This window comes from Rhinatrema bivittatum, chromosome 2 (assembly GCF_901001135.1).
Source record: "Rhinatrema bivittatum chromosome 2, aRhiBiv1.1, whole genome shotgun sequence".
Classification (NCBI taxonomy): Eukaryota; Metazoa; Chordata; class Amphibia; order Gymnophiona; family Rhinatrematidae; genus Rhinatrema; species Rhinatrema bivittatum.
The window spans coordinates 207,776,248-207,795,944 of NC_042616.1; the positions used below are offsets into that span (position 1 = coordinate 207,776,248).

General features: G+C 40.3%; 1 protein-coding gene across 1 annotated transcript in view; it reads left to right on the top strand.

Moving 5' to 3' along the window:
• Positions 1 to 19,697, top strand: part of DNAH11 (dynein axonemal heavy chain 11) — a 725,796-nt gene that overhangs the window by 235,823 nt on the left and 470,276 nt on the right. Inside the window, exons 23-29 of the mRNA XM_029589065.1 lie at positions 2,949 to 3,107; positions 4,064 to 4,186; positions 4,404 to 4,526; positions 10,218 to 10,442; positions 12,812 to 12,903; positions 14,381 to 14,507; positions 17,750 to 17,902. Of these exons, the coding sequence (XP_029444925.1) occupies positions 2,949 to 3,107; positions 4,064 to 4,186; positions 4,404 to 4,526; positions 10,218 to 10,442; positions 12,812 to 12,903; positions 14,381 to 14,507; positions 17,750 to 17,902 (1,002 nt within the window). The remainder of the gene's footprint in view (positions 1 to 2,948; positions 3,108 to 4,063; positions 4,187 to 4,403; positions 4,527 to 10,217; positions 10,443 to 12,811; positions 12,904 to 14,380; positions 14,508 to 17,749; positions 17,903 to 19,697) is intronic.

Genomic DNA, 19,697 nt, shown 5'->3' on the forward strand with positions numbered 1-19,697 from the left:
GCTTGACCAATTTTAATCCCTTGGTTATCCTTACTCTGCTGAATTCTTTGCCAATGGTTCCTTAACCAAAGCAAAAAGAAGCAGGGACAGTGGGCACCTCTGTCTAATCAAAGATGTCTGAAAGTCCATCATTTACTTCAACACAAGCCTGAGGGGGTCTCATATAATTTCCTGATCCATGCATAAAAATGATCAACTACTCCATGCCTTTCAAGCACTGTATATGTGAACCCCCAGTGAAACCTATCAAATACTTTCTGGACATCGATAGCCAATAGGAGAATAGTCTTATTCATTCACCCAATGCCCAGACCAGGTTATGCACCCTTCTAATGTTATCAGACATATTCCTCATAACCAGGCATGACTCTAGCCAGTCTGTTCACCAGTATGTTTGCTAGAATTTTCACATCAGTATTAAGTAATGAAATAGGTCTGTAAGAGCTACAGTTCATTTTATCTCTATCTTCCTTCAGTATAACTGTAATACTAGCTAGATGCATTGAAGGCAATAGCTTGCCCTCACCTAAAAGGCTATTAAACATTTCCCTTAAAGACCCAATAAGGAAAGAACCAAACTGCTTATAGAATTGCGCTATGTATCCATCTAGCCCAGGTGATTGATTAATTTTTAAGCTTACAATTGCCGTGCTTCTTGTTGTTCCAAATTTAAACACGGTAATCGCACATCTGCTAAATATGCTTCTATATCCTCATTCTTTATTTTCCCATCTCTCATATAAAGGTCATGATAAAATTCCTTAAACCTCAATAATATCTTAACAGGATTGTGTAGTAATTGTCCCTCCTTAGTTTTAATCCTTTGGACTTGCGACCTTGCAATTTGTTTTCTTAGCTTAATTGCTGGATTCCATGTTATCTTGTTCAGAATAGATCACATTTAACCACCAGATGATGTGGTTATGTGGTCTAATGCTAATGAATTTAACTGCACTTGTGTTTTTTTCTAATAGGGCCAAAATGTTTATTTTCTAGCCGAATAAAGGCCCCCTCAAGTGCTCTTTTGTTTCCTGTCCTGTGAGGCTCACATAATAAGTTTTCCCCATAATACACACTTAAACCCATTCCATAATGTGGCCTCAGTTACTTCTCCATTGTCATTAGACATTAAATAATCTTGAATTTCCTGCTCAGTTTTAGCACAGATATCCTCATTGCATAATAGTGTATCGTTCAATCTCCAGTGTTTCCGTGGTTGAAATGACTGAAGTTCAAAACTTCAGCCCATATAGGTGCATCCAAATATGAGACTCTATACCCACCCTATTTACTTTTTTTTATCAGGGAATTTGAACAAAACAGCATATTTATGTAAGAATAGGAAGCATTTGGCACTGAATAAAAGGTATAGTCCTTACAAGTTGGATTGAAAGTTCTCCACCTTTCCAACAATCCAGTTGTTTCTAGGGGTGTGCATTCGTTTTGAACTTAAATGTAAAACGCAACTTTTTTTTTTTTAACTTAAAAAAGTGATGAGGCGAAAACGATCGGATTTCCAACTTATTCAACATAGCTATGTTGAATAAGTTGGAAATTGCGATTGTTGATCCTAAATAAAAATTTAAACCCCTCACCCTCCTTAATCCCCCCCCACAAGACTTACCAAAACTCCCTGGTAGTACAGCAGGGAGTCAGGACGCCATTTCTGAACTCCTCCTTTGCGAGGAGCACGTGACGCGGCGTCACGTGATTCCCCGCGCGATCGCTCCGGGACCCTCGTGCAACGAGGGTCCCGGAGCGATCGCGCGGGGAATCACGTGACGCCGCGTCACTCCGACGTGACGCCGACGTCACGTGCTCCTCGCAAAGGAGTTCAGAAATGGCGTCCTGACTCCCTGCTGTACCACCAGGGAGTTTTGGTAAGTCTTGGGGGGGGGGGGGGGGATTAAGGAGGGTGAGGGGTTTAAATTTTTATTTGCACGTATGGACATAGACTCAACTTATGGAATTCTCCATATGTCCATATTGACCGCAAATGGGACCCCCTTTCGACTTATGGACTTGTGAACATAAACTTTTGCTATGCACATCCCTAGTTGTTTCTAACATATAAAGTAGCTTCTTTCTATGAGATTTTTGAGGCTGCATAGCGGGTTTAGAATTATCCAAAGAGGGAAGGACTGTGAGATTAAAATCACCTCCTAAGACCACCGGCCCCTTTGCAAAAGTCACCAATAATTCAGTCACTGTATCAAAGAATTTACCCTGATCTTGATTTGGCATGTATATATTAACCCCATCAATAGTTTAATTTAGAAACAAAAATCTGGCCCCTCGATCTTTTTGTGTACCTTGATTTGAGATATTAAGTGATTTGTGGAAGATCCCCACCCCCTACTCTTCCTATCATCACTAGACGATTCTTGAAAAATTTGTGCAAAATCCTTATGTCGAAGCATTCTTTCATCCTTTTTCTTTAAAGTGAGTTTCTAGAAAAAAGGCAATATCTGTTCTTTGCATTTTCAATTCCTTAAACAATAATTGCCTTATAGTTGGTATATTTAAACCTCTAAAATTTAGTGAAACAATTTTCTTAGATGACATTTTACCTTTCTATCACGCCTACCTGCTTCACCTGCCTCCCCTCCCAGTTTCCTCTGATTCCCTCCCTTCCCCCTACCCTCCAGTATATTTAAACTCAACCTCAGGTAAAACAAATTTTTATGTTCAGAAGCTTTGCCGCGGGTGCTCATTTTCTTTGCTGCTCACTCACCAACAGTTTATTCTACTAGTGGTGTGATTTATTTTCGCAAGTCTCTCTTAAAAGTCACCATTTATAAAATATCTAGCAATCACTCTCTCTTTTTGCATCTGTCTTGGAGGATGATAATCTCTTCCTCCCCCATGTGTGTGTGATTTAAAGATGACTAGTGGTGATTTGAAATTTTGTTGGTGGTATTAACCATAAAACTTTTCATGTTTGCTAGGAAATGCTGTCATTGGAAAAGGAAGTTCGTCCCTGGGATGCCTACCTTGGTTTGGATTCAACAGTAAAGAATCTAATCTCATCACTTAGAGCAGTAACAGAACTGCAGAATCCTGCAATCAGAGACCGGCACTGGCACCAACTGATGACTGCAACAGGCGTCAGTATACCATGGTCCCTATTTCTATATGATGCACTGCAGTTGAATTCCAGTGATATAAAATGAGGGCATACAATAACAAAACCCTTTATCTAATTAGGAACTCTATATTTTCATTACCCCTAATTTTATTGAATTGCAAAGGTCCAAGCACTATCCAAAAATTAACCAATACTATTTGCTAGTACAGCTACATTAAGAAAAGCAATGTTGAAATAGCTCCTACTGCCTCAGAGGCCAGTGTTCTTCCTAAAACTGTATGTCCTTTATAAGGAATCATTGATTTACTCAAATAGCTAGACCTTGACTACTACTTTTCAAAGGCTTCACATAATGCAAAAAATAACAGAACAAAAAGGCTTTGTTTTATTCCTGCTGCAGCAGCTTCTTTGATCTCTAGAAGCAGTAGCTCTAGATAATGTGCATGCAGGGCAGTAGTTGTATTTAGTGGAAATATTTGGCTTCCACAGACTGCCACTCTAGTGGCATTTGGTTCATGCTATAAAAATAAAAACTGATGTAATTATTCTCACCTAAGAAGCCTACTTAAGTAGCAATTTATCCAACTAAATGGCGGCCACTGAATATCCAGCTATGTTCAGCAGTTGCTGCTTGGCTGGGTAAGTACTTATCCGGATAAAGAGAGATCTTGTGGGCAGGCAATGGGTGTTTTGGGGTAGTGGTACTTATCTGGTTAACAAAGACCTGCCATAGAGCAGGTCTAACTTAGCCAGATATGATTATCTCTAAGTGGCAATTTTTACAGGGATTTTCAGCAGCATAACCGTGCTGCTGAATATCCCATGTAAGTTAGCCAGATAAGTCTTTGGCTAACTTACCTAAATATTTAGGTTTAAATATTGAGGCCACAATGTTTTTGGTTTTCGATAATCAATTTTACAGAAATTTCAAAAGGTCTCCTAATCATACCATGATGTATTATTTTTGTTTAACAGGTCAGATTTTCAATGAGTGAAGGCACAACTTTGTCAGACTTACTAGAGTTGCAGCTGCATAAGGTGGAAGATGAAGTCCGAAACATTGTAGACAAAGCAGTAAAGGAGATGGTGACAGAGAAGGTGGGTGGAACCAATCCTTCCTACAGACTTTGCAAATGTGCAGAGGAGGTTGCAAGACATTTTAGTCATGTAACGGTGATCTAGAGTTAGTTATGTATATTCTATTGCTATACTTCATTATGAGTATGCATTTGTACCCAGATAAATATAGATTATGTAAATGTTCTTCAGCATATTGACACATGTTATTTGATTTATTCTTTCTACTTATAAACAGATTCTTGCAGAGATCAGTCAAACATGGCTTACCCTGGAATTTTCATATGAAGTGCACCACAGAACAGGTACACCTCTGCTAAAATCTGATGAACAATTGTTTGAAACTTTGGATAACAACCAGGTACGTTCTATTGTATAATTCCTGATGCAGATCTTGCACTGTATTGTATCATCTTTTAATCATATAGCAAAAAACTTATAAGGTCAATATTCAGCAATGCAGGGAATGGACAGTTTTTCCTGTTAAAGTGAGATGGATAAATTGTCACAGAGTGGAGTGTTGCTGATTAGGATGTCTGCTGAGTGTAGCCGGATAAAGTCCTAGTTAGCTGGTTAAAGTTGTCTGGCTATCCTTAAGATTGTTCTCTGGCACAACCAGACTGAGCTGATTCTGAATATCAGTTAGCCAGATAAGTTATCCGGCTAACATAACTCTACCCCAGAATGACACCAGCTTACCTTGCTAACTTATGTTCGGCTAAACAGCCCAGGAGTCCACAAACTTTATTTTTGAGAGCTGCAACCCACTTGGGTTTTCAGGATTTTCACAATGAATATGCATGAGATCTATTTTCATACAGTGCAGACAATGCATGCAAATAAATCTCATGCATATTCATTGTGTATTTCTGTTCTGAGAGGATATATATGTTTCAGTATGCATGTATATTTCTGTTGTAAGAAAATGTATACTCTATATTTTATAAAAATATGTGCATATATTTTATGAATGAAATGACTGTGACACTGCATGAAGAAGCACCCAGAATTAATTGTAGAGCCAGGTATTTTATAAAGTATTTTAACACTGAAGGAATAAAATTTCCTAATACAATATTACATCCTAACACACAAAGGAAACTGTTGCTATACTTTTCAATCCTTTATTCATATTTTACTTATACAAAATTTGTTTATACAAAAAAATATAATACTCCCCCATATCTTCTAAAACACCCAAATTCCCAAAAATCACATGCACACTATTCCATTCATACCAATTAAAACTCCAATGCGCAATACCCAACAATATAGGATCCTATTTGTTTCGCTCATACCGAGCTTCCTTGGGGTAATCTGAAATACACTACTTACAACATAAGTGTAGACAACATATGCTGGTCTTACAATTTTTTATCTTTTCACAGCACAAAAAGTACTACTTGTTCACTAAATACTTCCTTAAAGATTGCTACAACTATATTCACGACACTATTTTTTGGTCACTTTAGTTCATATTTTATCATTTCACCCATGTTGTATTGTAGTGATGTCTTCCAACATTACAAATGTTTCTTCTTATCTCCAAATCTTAACGATTTCCTCCACAATATTATCTAAAAAAGATGTAATGTTATAGTATTCTAACCTATAATGCATACCCTCCCCTTATATAACCACTTGTACATTATATACCTACTTTATCTCTGTTTTTGGAACCCTCCCTACTACTGATATTTTTTCACCTCCCTGTTTATACGTCTCAACCCACCAAATGTTGCAAGATGTCTGCAGCTCCATTTGATCCTATAATACATTAAAACATGTTGGTCAACTATTTTATCTTACTATAAAACATATGTCTAATATCCATCCTTCCGGATCTTCACATACTTTACGATAATTACCTATATAATATGTGATATACTCTTTCCAGGCTATCCCGAATCAATTCTTTATTGTTCTTCCATTGATTTAAACTCCCATTATTTGAGCAGAAAAAGTAGAGAACCATGTCGCAATATATAATGTGTTGTTATCCCTATAATCCCACCTATTTCACATATATTTATCCAAAACTACTCATACAGACACTTCTCCTTTTCCTAATGCTCCTAATGCTTAATCTCATCATGTTTCGCATATATACTAATATATTCAAAACTACTCTACCTTAGAGGATGGATAATTAGACATAGGGGTAGATTTTAAAACCCCTGCACGCGTAAATCGGATTTACGCGCGCCGGCGCGCCTATTTTGCATAGGCTGCTGGATCGCGCAAAGCCCCGGGATGCGCGTAAGTCCCGGGGCTTTGTAAAAGGGGCGGGAGGGGGCATGTCCGAAGCAGGGGCGGTCCGGGGGCGTGGCGACGGTTCGGGGGTGGGCTGGGAGGGCGGTCCCCCCGGCACTGCGGCCTGTGCCGGGGGGATGCTGGGGCGGCGCGTGCAAGTTATGCCTGCTTCAAACAGGCGTAACTTGCACAACAAAGGTAAGGGGGGGGATTTAGGTAGGGCTGGGGGGTGGGGTAGATAGGGGAAGGTGGGGGAATGCGGAAGGAAAGTTCCCTCCGAGGCCGCTCCGATTTCGGAGCGGCCTCGGAGGGAACGGAGGCAGGCTGCGCAGCTTGGCGCGCGCAGGCTGCCAATTTTGCGCAGCCTTGTGCGCGCCGACCCCGGATTTTATAAGATACGCGCGGCTATGCGCGTATCTTATAAAATCTGGTGTACTTTTGTTCGCGCCAGTGGCGCGAACAAAAGTACGCGCACGCGTATGTTTTTAAAATCTACCACAGCTGTTTATAGTAAGACGTGTTAATGTATTATAGGATCAAGTGGAACTGCGGACATATTGCAACATTTGGTGGGTTGAGATGCATAAACAGGGAGGTGAAAAAATATCAGTAGTAGGGAGGGTTCCAAAAACAGAGATAAAGTAGGTATATAGGGGTAGATTTTTAAAGTTATGCGCGGGCGTAGATTTGTTCACGCAACCCGGCGCGAACAAATCTACGCCCGATTTTATAACATGCGCGCGCTGCCGCACGCATGTTATAAAATCCAGGAACAGCATGCGCAGGAGGGTGCACAATTGTGCAACCTGCATGCGCCAAGCCGAGCAGCTTGCCTCCGTTCCCTCTGAGGCCACTCTGAAATCGGAACAGCCTCGGAGGGAACTTTTTTCCAGCCCCCCCCAGCCCTAACTAAATCCCCCCTACCTTTGTTAAGAAAGTTACGCCTGCCTGAGGCAGGCGTTACTTGCGCACGCCGGCGGGCTGCCGGTGCTCCATTCCCCGGCCCGGGGGCTGGTTCGGAGGCCTCGGCCACGCCCCTGGAACGCCCCACCCCGGAATGCCACTGGGTGCCGCACTGCCCCGGGCACGCCCCCCCCCCCCCCCCCCCGAGCAAAATCCCGGGACTTAGGCGCGTCCCAGTGCTTTGCGCGCGCCGGCGGCCTATGCAACATAGGCATGCCGGCGCGCAAGTCCCCTGCGCGTGTAAATACGGCTGGATTTATGCATGCAGGGCTTTTAAAATCTGCCCCATGATGTACAAGTGGCTATATTAGGGAAGGGTATGCATTATAGATTAGAATAATATAACATTACATCTTTTTTAGATAATATTGTGGAGGAAATCATTAAGATTTGCAGATAAAAAGAAACAACATTTGTAATGTTGGAAGACAGCACTACAATACAACATGGGTGAAATGCTAAAATATGAACTAAAGTGACCAAAAAATAGTGTCGTGAATATAGTAACATCCGGATAAAAGACCTGTGCTCCCCTCCTTTCCCTCCCCCTCCCCTATTCCCCAATCACACAATAACACTCTGACACTTATTTGGCATTTAACATAGGCCGCAGTTTATTAACATAAGAACTAACCCGAGCCCTTACAACACACTCGTAAAAGCCCCCCCCCTTTTCTGCCCCTCCTATATCCTCGTCCCCTGTAACCCACCATCTTTTCCCCAATGGTGTACTCTCCTCCCCCCCCCCCCCCCCCCGGCCGGCTCCACCTCAAACCCGCGTGAGCCCGCTCTCACCAGGAACATAGCCCCCTAGTTCACTGGTCTCCCACGCAGCAGCCCCCCCTGGCTTCGTGGGCCTTCGCCCCTTTTTCCCTCTTCCCCCCCCCCACCCCCCCCCCAATTCCACTACAACAAACTGTGGGCTCGGGTTACCCGCCAACTGCGACAAAATTTTTTAAATCATCATTGCGAACGAAACAAAAGTGCGAGAGGGTAGGACAAGTTTTAGCTGCTTTCCCTCGCTCACCCTCTCAGCAACTGACGACTCCTCTCCAGTTCCTTTGCTTCCAGCCTATCCGCTCCCAGTATTCAAAATTGGTAACCCCTCCCCTTATGCCTTCTCCTCCTGTTCCACCACCTTCTCGTACCTTCTATCCTCCTTTCTCCTCCCCCCCCTCCTCGGCTCGCACGCTTTCCCCTCTGTTACTCTCGCAGCGTCTAATGGACGCCGCTCCTTTTTGTAGCAATCTTTAAGGAAGTATTTAGTGAACAACAAGTACTTTTTGTGCTGTGAAAAGATTAAAAAAAAAAAATTGTAAGAATAACAGCATATGTTGTCTACACTTATGTTGTAAGTAGTGTATTTCAGAATACCCCTGAGGAAGCTCAGTATGAGCGAAACATAGGATCCTATATTGTTGGGTATTGAGCATTGGAGTTTTAATTGGTATGAATGGAATAGTGTGCATGTGATTTTTGGGAATTTGGGTGTTTTAGAAGATATGGGGGAGTATTATATTGTTTTGTATAAACAAATTTTGTATAAGTAAAATATGAATAAAGGATTGAAAATTATAGTAACAGTTTCCTTTGTGTGTTAGGATTTTATAAAGTATGCCAGAGTTCTTGGAATCACCAGTTTGCAAATTCTCCTCCAGTTCTCCCTGATTTCCCACCCAAAAACTGCAGACAACAGACACTTGCACAACTTCACTTACCGTAGTCAGCAGATATAAAAGTGTATGAGCACAACATGGATATAACTTTTTTTTTTTTTTTTTTTTTTTTTTACAAAACTACCATGCGTACTTCTGAACCCTGCACCAGAATACCCCAAGGCATCCCTCTTTTCCCCGGTAAAATGTACATGCAAGACTGAAAATATGCTCATACTCTCAATATACAAAAAAACCTATTTTTTGAGTGGAACCCCTTTGAAAATTACCTCAATGATCAGCTTCAGGCTCTGGTAACTAATTTTATTTATGGCGGCCACAAAGAAAAAGGTGGCTTTCCACACACATGCAAAGTTCATACCTATGAGTTTTACCTTGATCATTCTGTCCTCCACAGCCTGGACTGTAAAAAAAAGCTTATCTTCTATCTGGACCTGCCATAAGCCTTTTGAAAGTCCATCCAGCATTTCTTGTTTCATTTAAGATCAATAGGCAATAGGATTTTACAGGTTTTCTGTTTTTTTCTTTAAAAAAAAAAAAAATTCTATAATATAACACTTGAATCATTTTTTGTTTCTTTTCTCTGTCTTCCTGCTTGTTGACCACATAACCCATTGTCCTGTTAACTAGCCTTTATCCATAAAAGTAATGGTATTAAACATTTTGTATCTTTGGGAAAAAATTAAATTCCTGTAGTTAGTTGTTGCCGCAGTCCTTGGCCTTTTTTTTTTAAGCTCTGCTGAAAGAACTGAAACAGTTGGTCCCAGTGATCACTTAATCCACTGAGTGGTGTGCTAATGTTTGAGAACATTCTAAAACCTAGAAAAATCTTGTGCATGATAGAACGAAATTCATTCATATAACCTGTGTGTGTGACTGTTCATGTGCCACCTCAAAGCTCAACAGTAGATTGCCAAGTTATTTCTCTTTTTGTATTCATTCTCTATATCAGGAAAGAGGATGCACTTAAATAAGAGTTGATCATAAGTAAATATGATGATCACAATTAGTTGAGAAACTTAAATGTATGAGTGTCTAAGACTTGAAGCAATTTAGCAGTGTTAAACTTTTTTTTCTCCAAAATATTCATTGTAACCCGGTGTATCTTCCTGTGCAATATGCAACTGCTGTTCACACTTTATTCATTTTTATTCCTTTAGGTTCAGTTGCAGGCCATTTTGCAAAGCAAATATGTGGAATATTTTGTTGAGCAGGTCTCATGCTGGCAAAAGAAGTTAAATGTTGCTGATGCGGTTATTTTCATTTGGATGGAGGTACAGCGTACTTGGTGCTATTTAGAAAGTATATTCATTGGCTCTGAAGATATCAGGAGCCAGCTTCCTGAAGATGCAAAAAGATTTGATGGAATTGATGCAGACTTTAAGGTAAGAGGAAAAAGTTTACTTTGCAAATAGGACAGTCCTAGATCAGTGTTCACAACCTTCTCCTGAAGACACACCTAGCCAGTTGGGTTTCCAGGATTTCCACAATGAATATTCATGACATAGTTTTCCATATCCTGGGTCGCCAATGTATGCACATTTATTTTATTCATATTCATTATGGATATCCTGAAAACCCAACTGGATTAGGGGTGTGTCCAGGAGAGGGTTGGGAAACACTGGTGTAGGTCATCTGACTTTTTTAATGTAGCCGCTCTTCTGATGTTAAGCTGAGAAGTTCAGGGGGTCACACTCAGTCCTGGGGAAGAGTACTTGCACAGTCCATCAGCCCTAAGGAGTGGTTTCTCTGAAAGAGGGGGGTGGAGGATAGACCTCCAGGGCTCAACTTGTAGGAGGTGAACCTTGTTTGTGGGTGTTGCATCTATCTGCACTACATTTAATGAGAATATGTGCCAAAATAGCCATCTTGACATCCTAGATGTGTGTTCCAATTTAAGTTTTACTGATGCAGATGTTCAATAGAAATCATTTGCTATCATGCACATTGAATTCAATTTACATTCATGTCCAAAAGTTGTTCTCCATATAACTCTCTATATCTGTGAATGTGCTGCTCAATGTCTTGAAATGGTCTCACCCTCCAGGTCTTGGAAAGGTAAGTATCCCGGATAGGTGGGGCTCTCCTAGATATGGTGGGATCCCTTCCCAAACAGTACCTGAGGACCAGATGTATTTCAGATTCTATGAAATCCCAATCCTCTTCTTTTTTTCTGGGGTGGAGACTCCAATGGTGGTCTCTAGATGAACACAACTTCTTATTCTCACTTCTCCTTTCCAGATGGCAATTTGGAATCTTTCAGGATAAAAGGTCCAGGGTAGCAAGGAAAAACAAAACTGTTCTCCTTTTCCCATTGTTGGGCAGGAATGATGATAATAAACTTCTTTCTGAAACAAAAAGGAAAACATCTCCACAAAAATATTCATTCTCTCAAACCAGAGTCACCACTGTCCATCCAATGGGTATGAGAAGGAAACATCCTAATCTTTCCCAGAGGCAGGGGATTTTTCCCTCCAAGAGCAAAGACAGAGGATCAACAAAAGCTCTAAAAAGTAATAATCCAAAATTCTTTAAACAAACTGCAAAAGCACTGAGGTAACTTCAACATCCAGGTTGTGGACCAGTGAAATATTATGCTTCCTTCTTATTCTAGGACACTAAGTTGTGAGGCCTAGCCCACCCAGGGATAGCCAGGGGACCAATGTAAAATCACTGCTTCTCTTTAGAACAATGCTACACTGGACTTCCACTCTGCTGCCTTTGAGCAGACAGGAGCTCACTACTCCATCAACTTCAAAGGGGATATAGTTAAGAAAATGGAAAGCTCCTCTCCTAAATCATATACCCTAGCTTTAAATCTAAGACCAACTAATGGAGATTCCAGGGGATCACCGCATTTAGTACTCCAACAGTTGTTTAAATGTCCATTATGTCCTATATCAGTCATTTTTGTTTTAGGCATGCATAAAATAAGTTCATTGTATCTCTAGCCTTGAGATCTTTTTCATGGCAATCTATAGGACAGACTGCAATAAAGGATCCTTTTAATCTTGACTAAAATATGGTATCTGTATCATTTTATCCATTCTTATTAAAGGGGCATATGATGTGAGACCCTTCAGTAGGAAATATGCAGCATGAGAAATAGTTCAAAGGTCATCCACACTGTAGTGAATGCTTCCTCTGAACTGCAGCCATATTAGCTAATAAAGCCTGCATCTGACACCCACAGTCCAGTTTTATTTCTGAGATCCAGCCATTACTGTACAGTACCTATTAAACAGAGCAGTTCCGTGCACAGAACTAATTTTGTTGACTGGCAGAAGCTACTAATGCCTGAAAATCTATTACAAGTGATACATTGCTGCATGTGGAAGAAACTGTCAATCTCCCAGACCCCTCAGCTTGTAACTGTGAGGTCATCTTTGACTCCTCTTTCTCCTCCTTTGCATACTTCCAGGATACTGCTAAAATGTTGTTTCTGGAAACCAAAACAAAAATGAAAGCAGTACCTAAAAACATTTTAGAGGAGATAAAAAAATGTAATGGTACCTCACATTTTTCCTTTGCAAGTAAACTCTGTCTTTGCTACATGAACACAAGAGAATACAAGTGACTGAGTGCACACTGTCACAGTACGACAGAAAGGTATTTTGATATAGCTTTATTGAAGCATCTTTGAGCATGATTGGCACTAGCTGCAAAATCAACGATATTGTTTAGAAGTTGGAATAGAATATTTAATAATGTAGGGAGCTTAAATGCAATTAAAATATTATGTTATTTCATCCAGGAACTAATGTATGAAACTGCTGAAACAAAAAATGTGTTAGAAGCCACAAACAGGCCTAACCTGCATGAAAAGCTTGAAGCTTTGCAACAAAGGTAAAAAGTACCCCATGCAATTATTTTATCTGTTTAATGTACGGTAATTTGTAAAAAGAATTAATGGAATTCAAACTGGAGTTAAGATCAGCATACACTCAAAATATTTGAGACTGTTCTATGCCAATTAATTAGAATGAAAACAGAAAATGATGCTCAAGCCTTCTTCTGTCTGGTCTCTGACACATCATATAATTCACATTAAGAGCATGTCAAGGCCTGTAGGAAGGTCTGTTACACAGTAAAATCTGAAATTGTCCTGTGACAATATCAGTCTTAAATATCAGTCGTTTTTCAAGATTTCCTCCTTGTAAAGGTGTAAAGCTATACTAATACAAATTGCATATTTGTATTAGTATAGCTATTTTTTTTATTGCAATACCTAACTGATTGCACTGGAAGTAAGCAACTTCCCCTGTTAGTATAGTAAACCAATGACAGGAGCAACTGTTAATGTCTACTCTAAACTTCATGAAGCAGTTTTAGTGCTGAAAGAAAGAAAAACAATACAGATTCGTGCAGCATGAATTACCTGTTTTATTACACAAGTTTTATCTTACAGAAAACCACTGGGATGGATAAACAGCAGATTTATCTTTGGCTCAGGATTGTCCCATATCTCTGTCTTTGTCAGAAAATGACCGGGGGAAATCTTTGGTTCAATGTATGACACAATGAAACAAGAGTTGATGCTCTATAGCCCTTTGTTGTCTATTTTACTCTCCATCTACTGATTTCAGAAACTCCCTCAGAAGCTACTTTTGCACCATGCACAAATAATGGCAGAAGAAAATGTTATGTCCACTTCATGAAACATCGCTCTCCCTTCTTTGATTTTTCGGATATGCAGCCATGTTTTAGATATTCTGTACCAGTCAGTGAGGTCTTCTGTTTATCAAGATCTAGTAACAGGCAATGATTTAATGCTGTAGTAGGGCAAGATGGGGTGGAGTTTGAAACAGACAAGAAAGGAACTTCCTCTCCAGATTTTCCTGACCAGGGCATCTTAAAGAAGCTGAGTTTATTTTTCTTTCGACCTGGCAGTTACCTCCAACTCATTCAGAACCCCCACAGTAAGCCTTCATTTGCAGCTATGTGAGGAATTTTTCTTCTCCCTATTTTCTATCACACTTCTTTCCCCCCCCCCCCCCTCAATGTACCTGACCTGGTCATTGCAGTGACAGTTCTAGCCCAAGCACTGTGCACCAGGGTTATTTCCTGTATTCATGGGCCCTGCATCACTTTTGAGTGATTATTATTGCTCCCAGCCCAGCCAATTCTAGGAACAAAAACATCTGACTTGGGGATTGACTCTGAGATCTTCCTCATGGTGCCACTGAGCCTGCCCAAAGCCTAATTTCTGATGAATATCAGGGGAACTGTAGGATTTTTAGGACATTTGATAGGTAAGTTTAACATGTGGAGTCCACATACAGTATCACTAAAGTCCTACTCTGTCCTTTTTTGTATATTTTAGACTCTCCCTTTGCGAAAAAGCTCTGGCTGAGTACCTAGAGACCAAGCGTTTGGCTTTTCCTCGATTTTATTTTGTTTCTTCGGCAGACTTGCTTGATATTCTTTCCAAAGGAACCCAGCCTGAAAAGGTTAGTTTTCTTTAGCATTCTTAGTGTGATCTGAATGCAAGGGTTCTGAAAATCAGCAGTGGCAGGGCACGCACACTAAAAGAGCCTCCATTACTTTACACTTGCAAATTTGTATGGATGACTGAGCAAGGGCAAGACACCGCGCATGCATTTTAAAATCCCATGCATGCATGCTATTTTCCTCTGTGACCTAAACATGCTTATGAGAACACTTCTTTGTAATCTGGCTAAAAGTACACATGCTGCAGAAACCAGCACATACTTGGCACATATGCCCCTGCCATTTTGCAGCAGCTCCTGTGCTACTCTTCCCCCTCCTCCACTTCCTGTTGCTTCTTGTAGTGCAGGCACACAGCAAGGTCCCTAGCTCTGTAACCTATCCTCTAGCTCCCTGCCTGTGAGTGAATGCAATCATAGGCCAGTGGGAGGGAGGGCCTGCTGGGAGGGTGTGGACATCAGTGAATTTCATGTTGGAACACAGAGAAACCTGAGCAGGCATGCATCATGAGTGTACTGACTTAGGCAATGAGGGGCCTGATATTGAATGTGCATTCAGCGTGCAATAGCCAGATAAGTAGGACTTATCCAGCTATCTAGCAAAAATCAGTGGCCACTAGATAGCCAGATGAGTCACTTATCTGGAAATTTGTAGCCAGTCAGTTGTGGTTGGGCAGTGCTGCTTATCTGGTTACCTTAACTGGATAAGTAGTGATATTCGCTATTATCCACTTAAGTTAATTGGATGAGTTAGACCAGCCATAGAGCTGGTCTAACTCAGATGGATTTAACTTATCCAGCTAAATAGCATCTTGACCTCGGATATTCAGCATCAAAAATGAAAAATAAACTCCAACTAATCAATGTTATTGTGAAAAAAAAACTGCTTAATTCAAACACTCATAAAAATATGAAGTGATGGACAGTGATTGTTTCATATTTTCATTTTCAAAGGTACCATCCAGGTTACTCAGTATATAGTTTTTTGTAATCATTAACTAACCACCAACCACCTTATTTTTTTGATAAATGTAGTACCGCAAAAACATGATCATATTCCCAAAGAAAAAATATTTTTTGAAATCTTTTGTTATGCACTTAAATTGCATTCAAGACTTTTTTAGTCAATTTTTTTTAATACACTGATTATTATATCGCTGCTCAAACACTATAATGCTAAATGTTATGTCAACTCTGAAATCACTATTTTGCAGAAAGATTGTTTAAGCCGTGAACAGTTGTAAAATAATCCCAAATGTTTATAAATTCTCCTTGAACATCTCTCAAAATACTTAGCTCAAACCATGCATTCCCAACATGGGCAGGTTTCGGAACTAGTCCTTCATCAGGGGATCAGTCACTGATCAAAATGTTCTCATCTAGATCATACAGCGAATAGTGTAAAAATGGCTGAAACAACATACTACTCAAGATTCTATTTAAACAAACAACCATGGGACTCAGAAACAACCAGTGAAAGAGCAAAACGTCATAACAACGATGGCCAATCCATATCTTCATTCAGGCCCATAGGATACACAGTTTGCAAAATGAAAATCCAATATTGTTCCCGGTAATTCAGTCGCATTTGGTCACCTCCATGTATAGCACAGGTGCTTATTTTCAATTACTGTCCTCTGTAGTTGTTCAAATGTATGTTCTCCTTCAATACCTTCAATGATCAAAGAACTGTCTAACCTGGACCTGTCAAACCCCAATGCAGCCACCCTATCTTGGCAGAATATTACAGAGTCTATAGCCAACAAATTATGCCCACTTTCAGAAAAAAATATAAACCCCTCTCAAAAAAATAAGCAGCCTTGGTTCACAAAGGAGCTCCGCGCACAAAAGCAAGGCTTGAGACGGAAAGAAAAGGAATGGAAGAAGAATCCCAACCCTCACTCTCTAACCTTATACAAAGCCACTCTTCACAATTAGAACTGCAACTCTGTGAACAAAAAGAGATTTCTATGCCCACCGTATACATGATATGATCTTCGATGCGAAGGCTCTTTTCTCGTATGTATCAGAACTCACCAAAACTGCTCCCCCCACTATCCCTGATGATCTAGCTCAAACGAAAGCCAACGAGCTGGCCGTATTCTTCCAGAACAAAATCTCCAATACCCTGGCTAAACTACCTATAGGCCCTAATATGCCGTCCCCGGATCCCCCCCAACCCCCGAACCTAGGTGTAAGTTTGGAATCCTTCGATCCCACGTACGCATTAGAAGTGGAAAACATTATAAAAAGAATGAAACCCTCCACTCACCCCCTAGACCAAATACCTTCCAAACTGCTGATCCTCATACCAGAATCTTTCGCTAAACATCTAGCAGATATTATCAACTGCTCCCTTTCACAAGGAATCTTCCCGGACACTCTCAGATTGGCTAGCCTGAAACCCATACTCAAAAAACTGAACCTGAACCTGGATGATCCCAATAACTACCGCCCTATATCAAACCTGCCATTTGTAGCCAAGATTATGGAGAAAATCATGAATAATCAACTTTCAAATTACCTGGAGGAATATAATATTCTCTCTTGAAGCTTCCCCCCCCCCCCCCCCCAGTTAAGCCATACTGTCCTACCTGCAATACGTCAATCCCCTTATCATGGCCAGGAGCAATGCTGGACGATTGTTCCTAGCTTCCAGCTGTGGGAAGACATTTGGGAGGTTCAGATTGGGTTCATGGGGAGAGGGCGGCTTTGAATATAGCTGGATTAGGTTAGTTATCTTGGAACACTTTCCCGGGTAACTTTCATCTTGCTCTTTGCCATGTCTTGACTTAGCCAAATAACTTATTTGGCTAACTCCAAATATTGGTGCTAGCTGGATAAGATATTAGACTAACTCAGCTTTCCCCCAGAAATACCTCTCGCTTATCTGGATAAAGATTTATCCTGGTAAGTGCCAGTGATATTCAAAAATTGGCATTTATCCACATATTTCAAAAGTTATCCAGATAAATGCCTTTGAATATCAACCTCTGAAAAGGCCAGCAAAAACTGGCAAGACTGCTTCATTTTGCTTCCTGTTCAAATAGGCACACTAAATAGGCAAAATTCTTGTTTTTTGAATCTTAAATTGTTAACCTTAGCTTTAATGTGAATGCCTAAGGAATTGTTTGGTATGCTGTGATCCTGGATACAAGATTCTGCAGTGTAGGGTATGTGAACCCAAAGTCTGGAGTTTGTTAAAAGAAAATGATTTTTATACACATGATGCTACTTTGTTGCAGGTCACGCGTCATCTTTCCAAACTCTTTGACAACATTGCTGATCTTAGGTTTGAAGAAAACAGCCCAGAGGAGACCACAAGCATTGCAATTGGAATGTACAGCAGAGAAAAAGAATATGTACCATTTCAAGCAAACCTTAGATGTACTGGTCAGGTAATATATTGGATATTTACATTTTCCCTGAATGGAGTTTACTCATCATGTGAAACTAGCTTCTAATGTGTTAATTGGGTTAGTTAAATGAAAAGAAAGCAATTTCATATCTAACCAAGATAAAAACAGTGTAAGATTTTGGATATGAAGTAGAATTCCATTTACCCAAGAAAAATCAGTTTTGCATTTATAATTGCTGCAACCAGTTGTACTTCATGTTTTTAGGGTTAGATCAGTTTTTTTCAGCCATCATTGTATTCCTTTTTTTTTTGTTTTTATATATCTTTTCAAAATGAAAGGTAGTACTAAGTAGTACTGCTTATATTTTACAGGATAATATGGCATGTTTTGGTGCTACCATACATAACACACTCACTCTCCAGAAGTGCAGCTAAATTGTTTGCTCTCCAACTTTTGAGTCTTCTGAATTATTACCCCATCCATGCCTATCCCACATTCAATGAGAAGATGTCTGAAAAATTGCTAAAACACGAATGCACCTGTAGTCTGCAATTTCAACTTCATTCATACCAAAAAATCACAATAACATAGTTTCAGCCCGAGAAAGTCATTATAGCACTTCTTAAATGTCAATAAAGTGATAATCTGACTTACACTTTTGTTAATGGTAGCCTACTCACAGCTTCTCTTGTTTGTCTTGCATATAGACAAAACATAATATAAGATATAAAAATAAATTATTTTTGCTGCTGCCCTCAGTTTCCATATTTGAGCATTTAGGAAGTGTGTATATTTCAATCTATTCCAGCATGGCAAGCTAACTTAACACCAGATTTGATATTTACTGCCAAGTCAGCTTTTTTCCTATTGCTATTCCAGTCTGCTGCCAGAATGTCCTCAGGAAAGTATAGCATTTATGCAAACAATATTCCAATACTCATTCTTCCAGGAGGCTATGGAATAAGAGAGACAGTAGCAAAAAAAAAAATCCAGTGGAGTAAATGCTAAACCTTGTGCCACATCAAAACTGTTAAATACCGGTTAAAAAAAATAAAACAGGGGTCTAAACTGCAGATTTGTGAGATGGAAAACCAGCACTTGGTGTGTTAAAGAAATCAAATGGAATAGCACATCTGAGATTTTCCTTAGACACACAATATAAAAATCTTAAATACCTGATCAGGGATATCTTCCTGTTGTACCTTTTTTGGTATTAACCCCATTCATCTTGGGAAAAAAAAAACCCAACAATTTGAAATTGTATGTCTTTATTCCTTACATTAAAGTGTTGGCCTTCTATTTACAAGTTTTAATGTGTATCAAATTATGGCTTACTACATCCATAATGGACTTAGAACTCATGCACATTTATATCTATCTATCTATATATATATATCTACTAGATAAGGGAGCCCTGACCGATGTGCCGCAAATGCGCAGTAGAGAGCAGCTCTACCGCGCATGTGTGGGCGAGCACGTCGGCCAGAGAGCCCAAAAAAAAAAAATGGCGCTGGGTTGCTAGGAGCAGGAGCAGCGGCGGCGGTGAGCAGGAGCGGGAGGAGCAGTAGCGGTGGCGCGTGAGGGACAGCTCCCGTTATCGGTTGTGGATGAGCTGAGAGGGGGGAGGGGAGGAGAGGTGGAGGGAGAGGGAGGGAGAGAGTGAGGGGGAGGGAGGAGAGGGGGGAAGGTGAGAGGGAGGGAGAATAGAGGGGGAAGGTGAGAGGGAGGGAGAATAGAGGGGTGGAGGGAGGGAAGGAAATGGACCGAAAAAATGTTTTTAAATGTAGCCCGTTGTTACGGGCTTAACGGCTAGTATATATATATTTATAGAGAG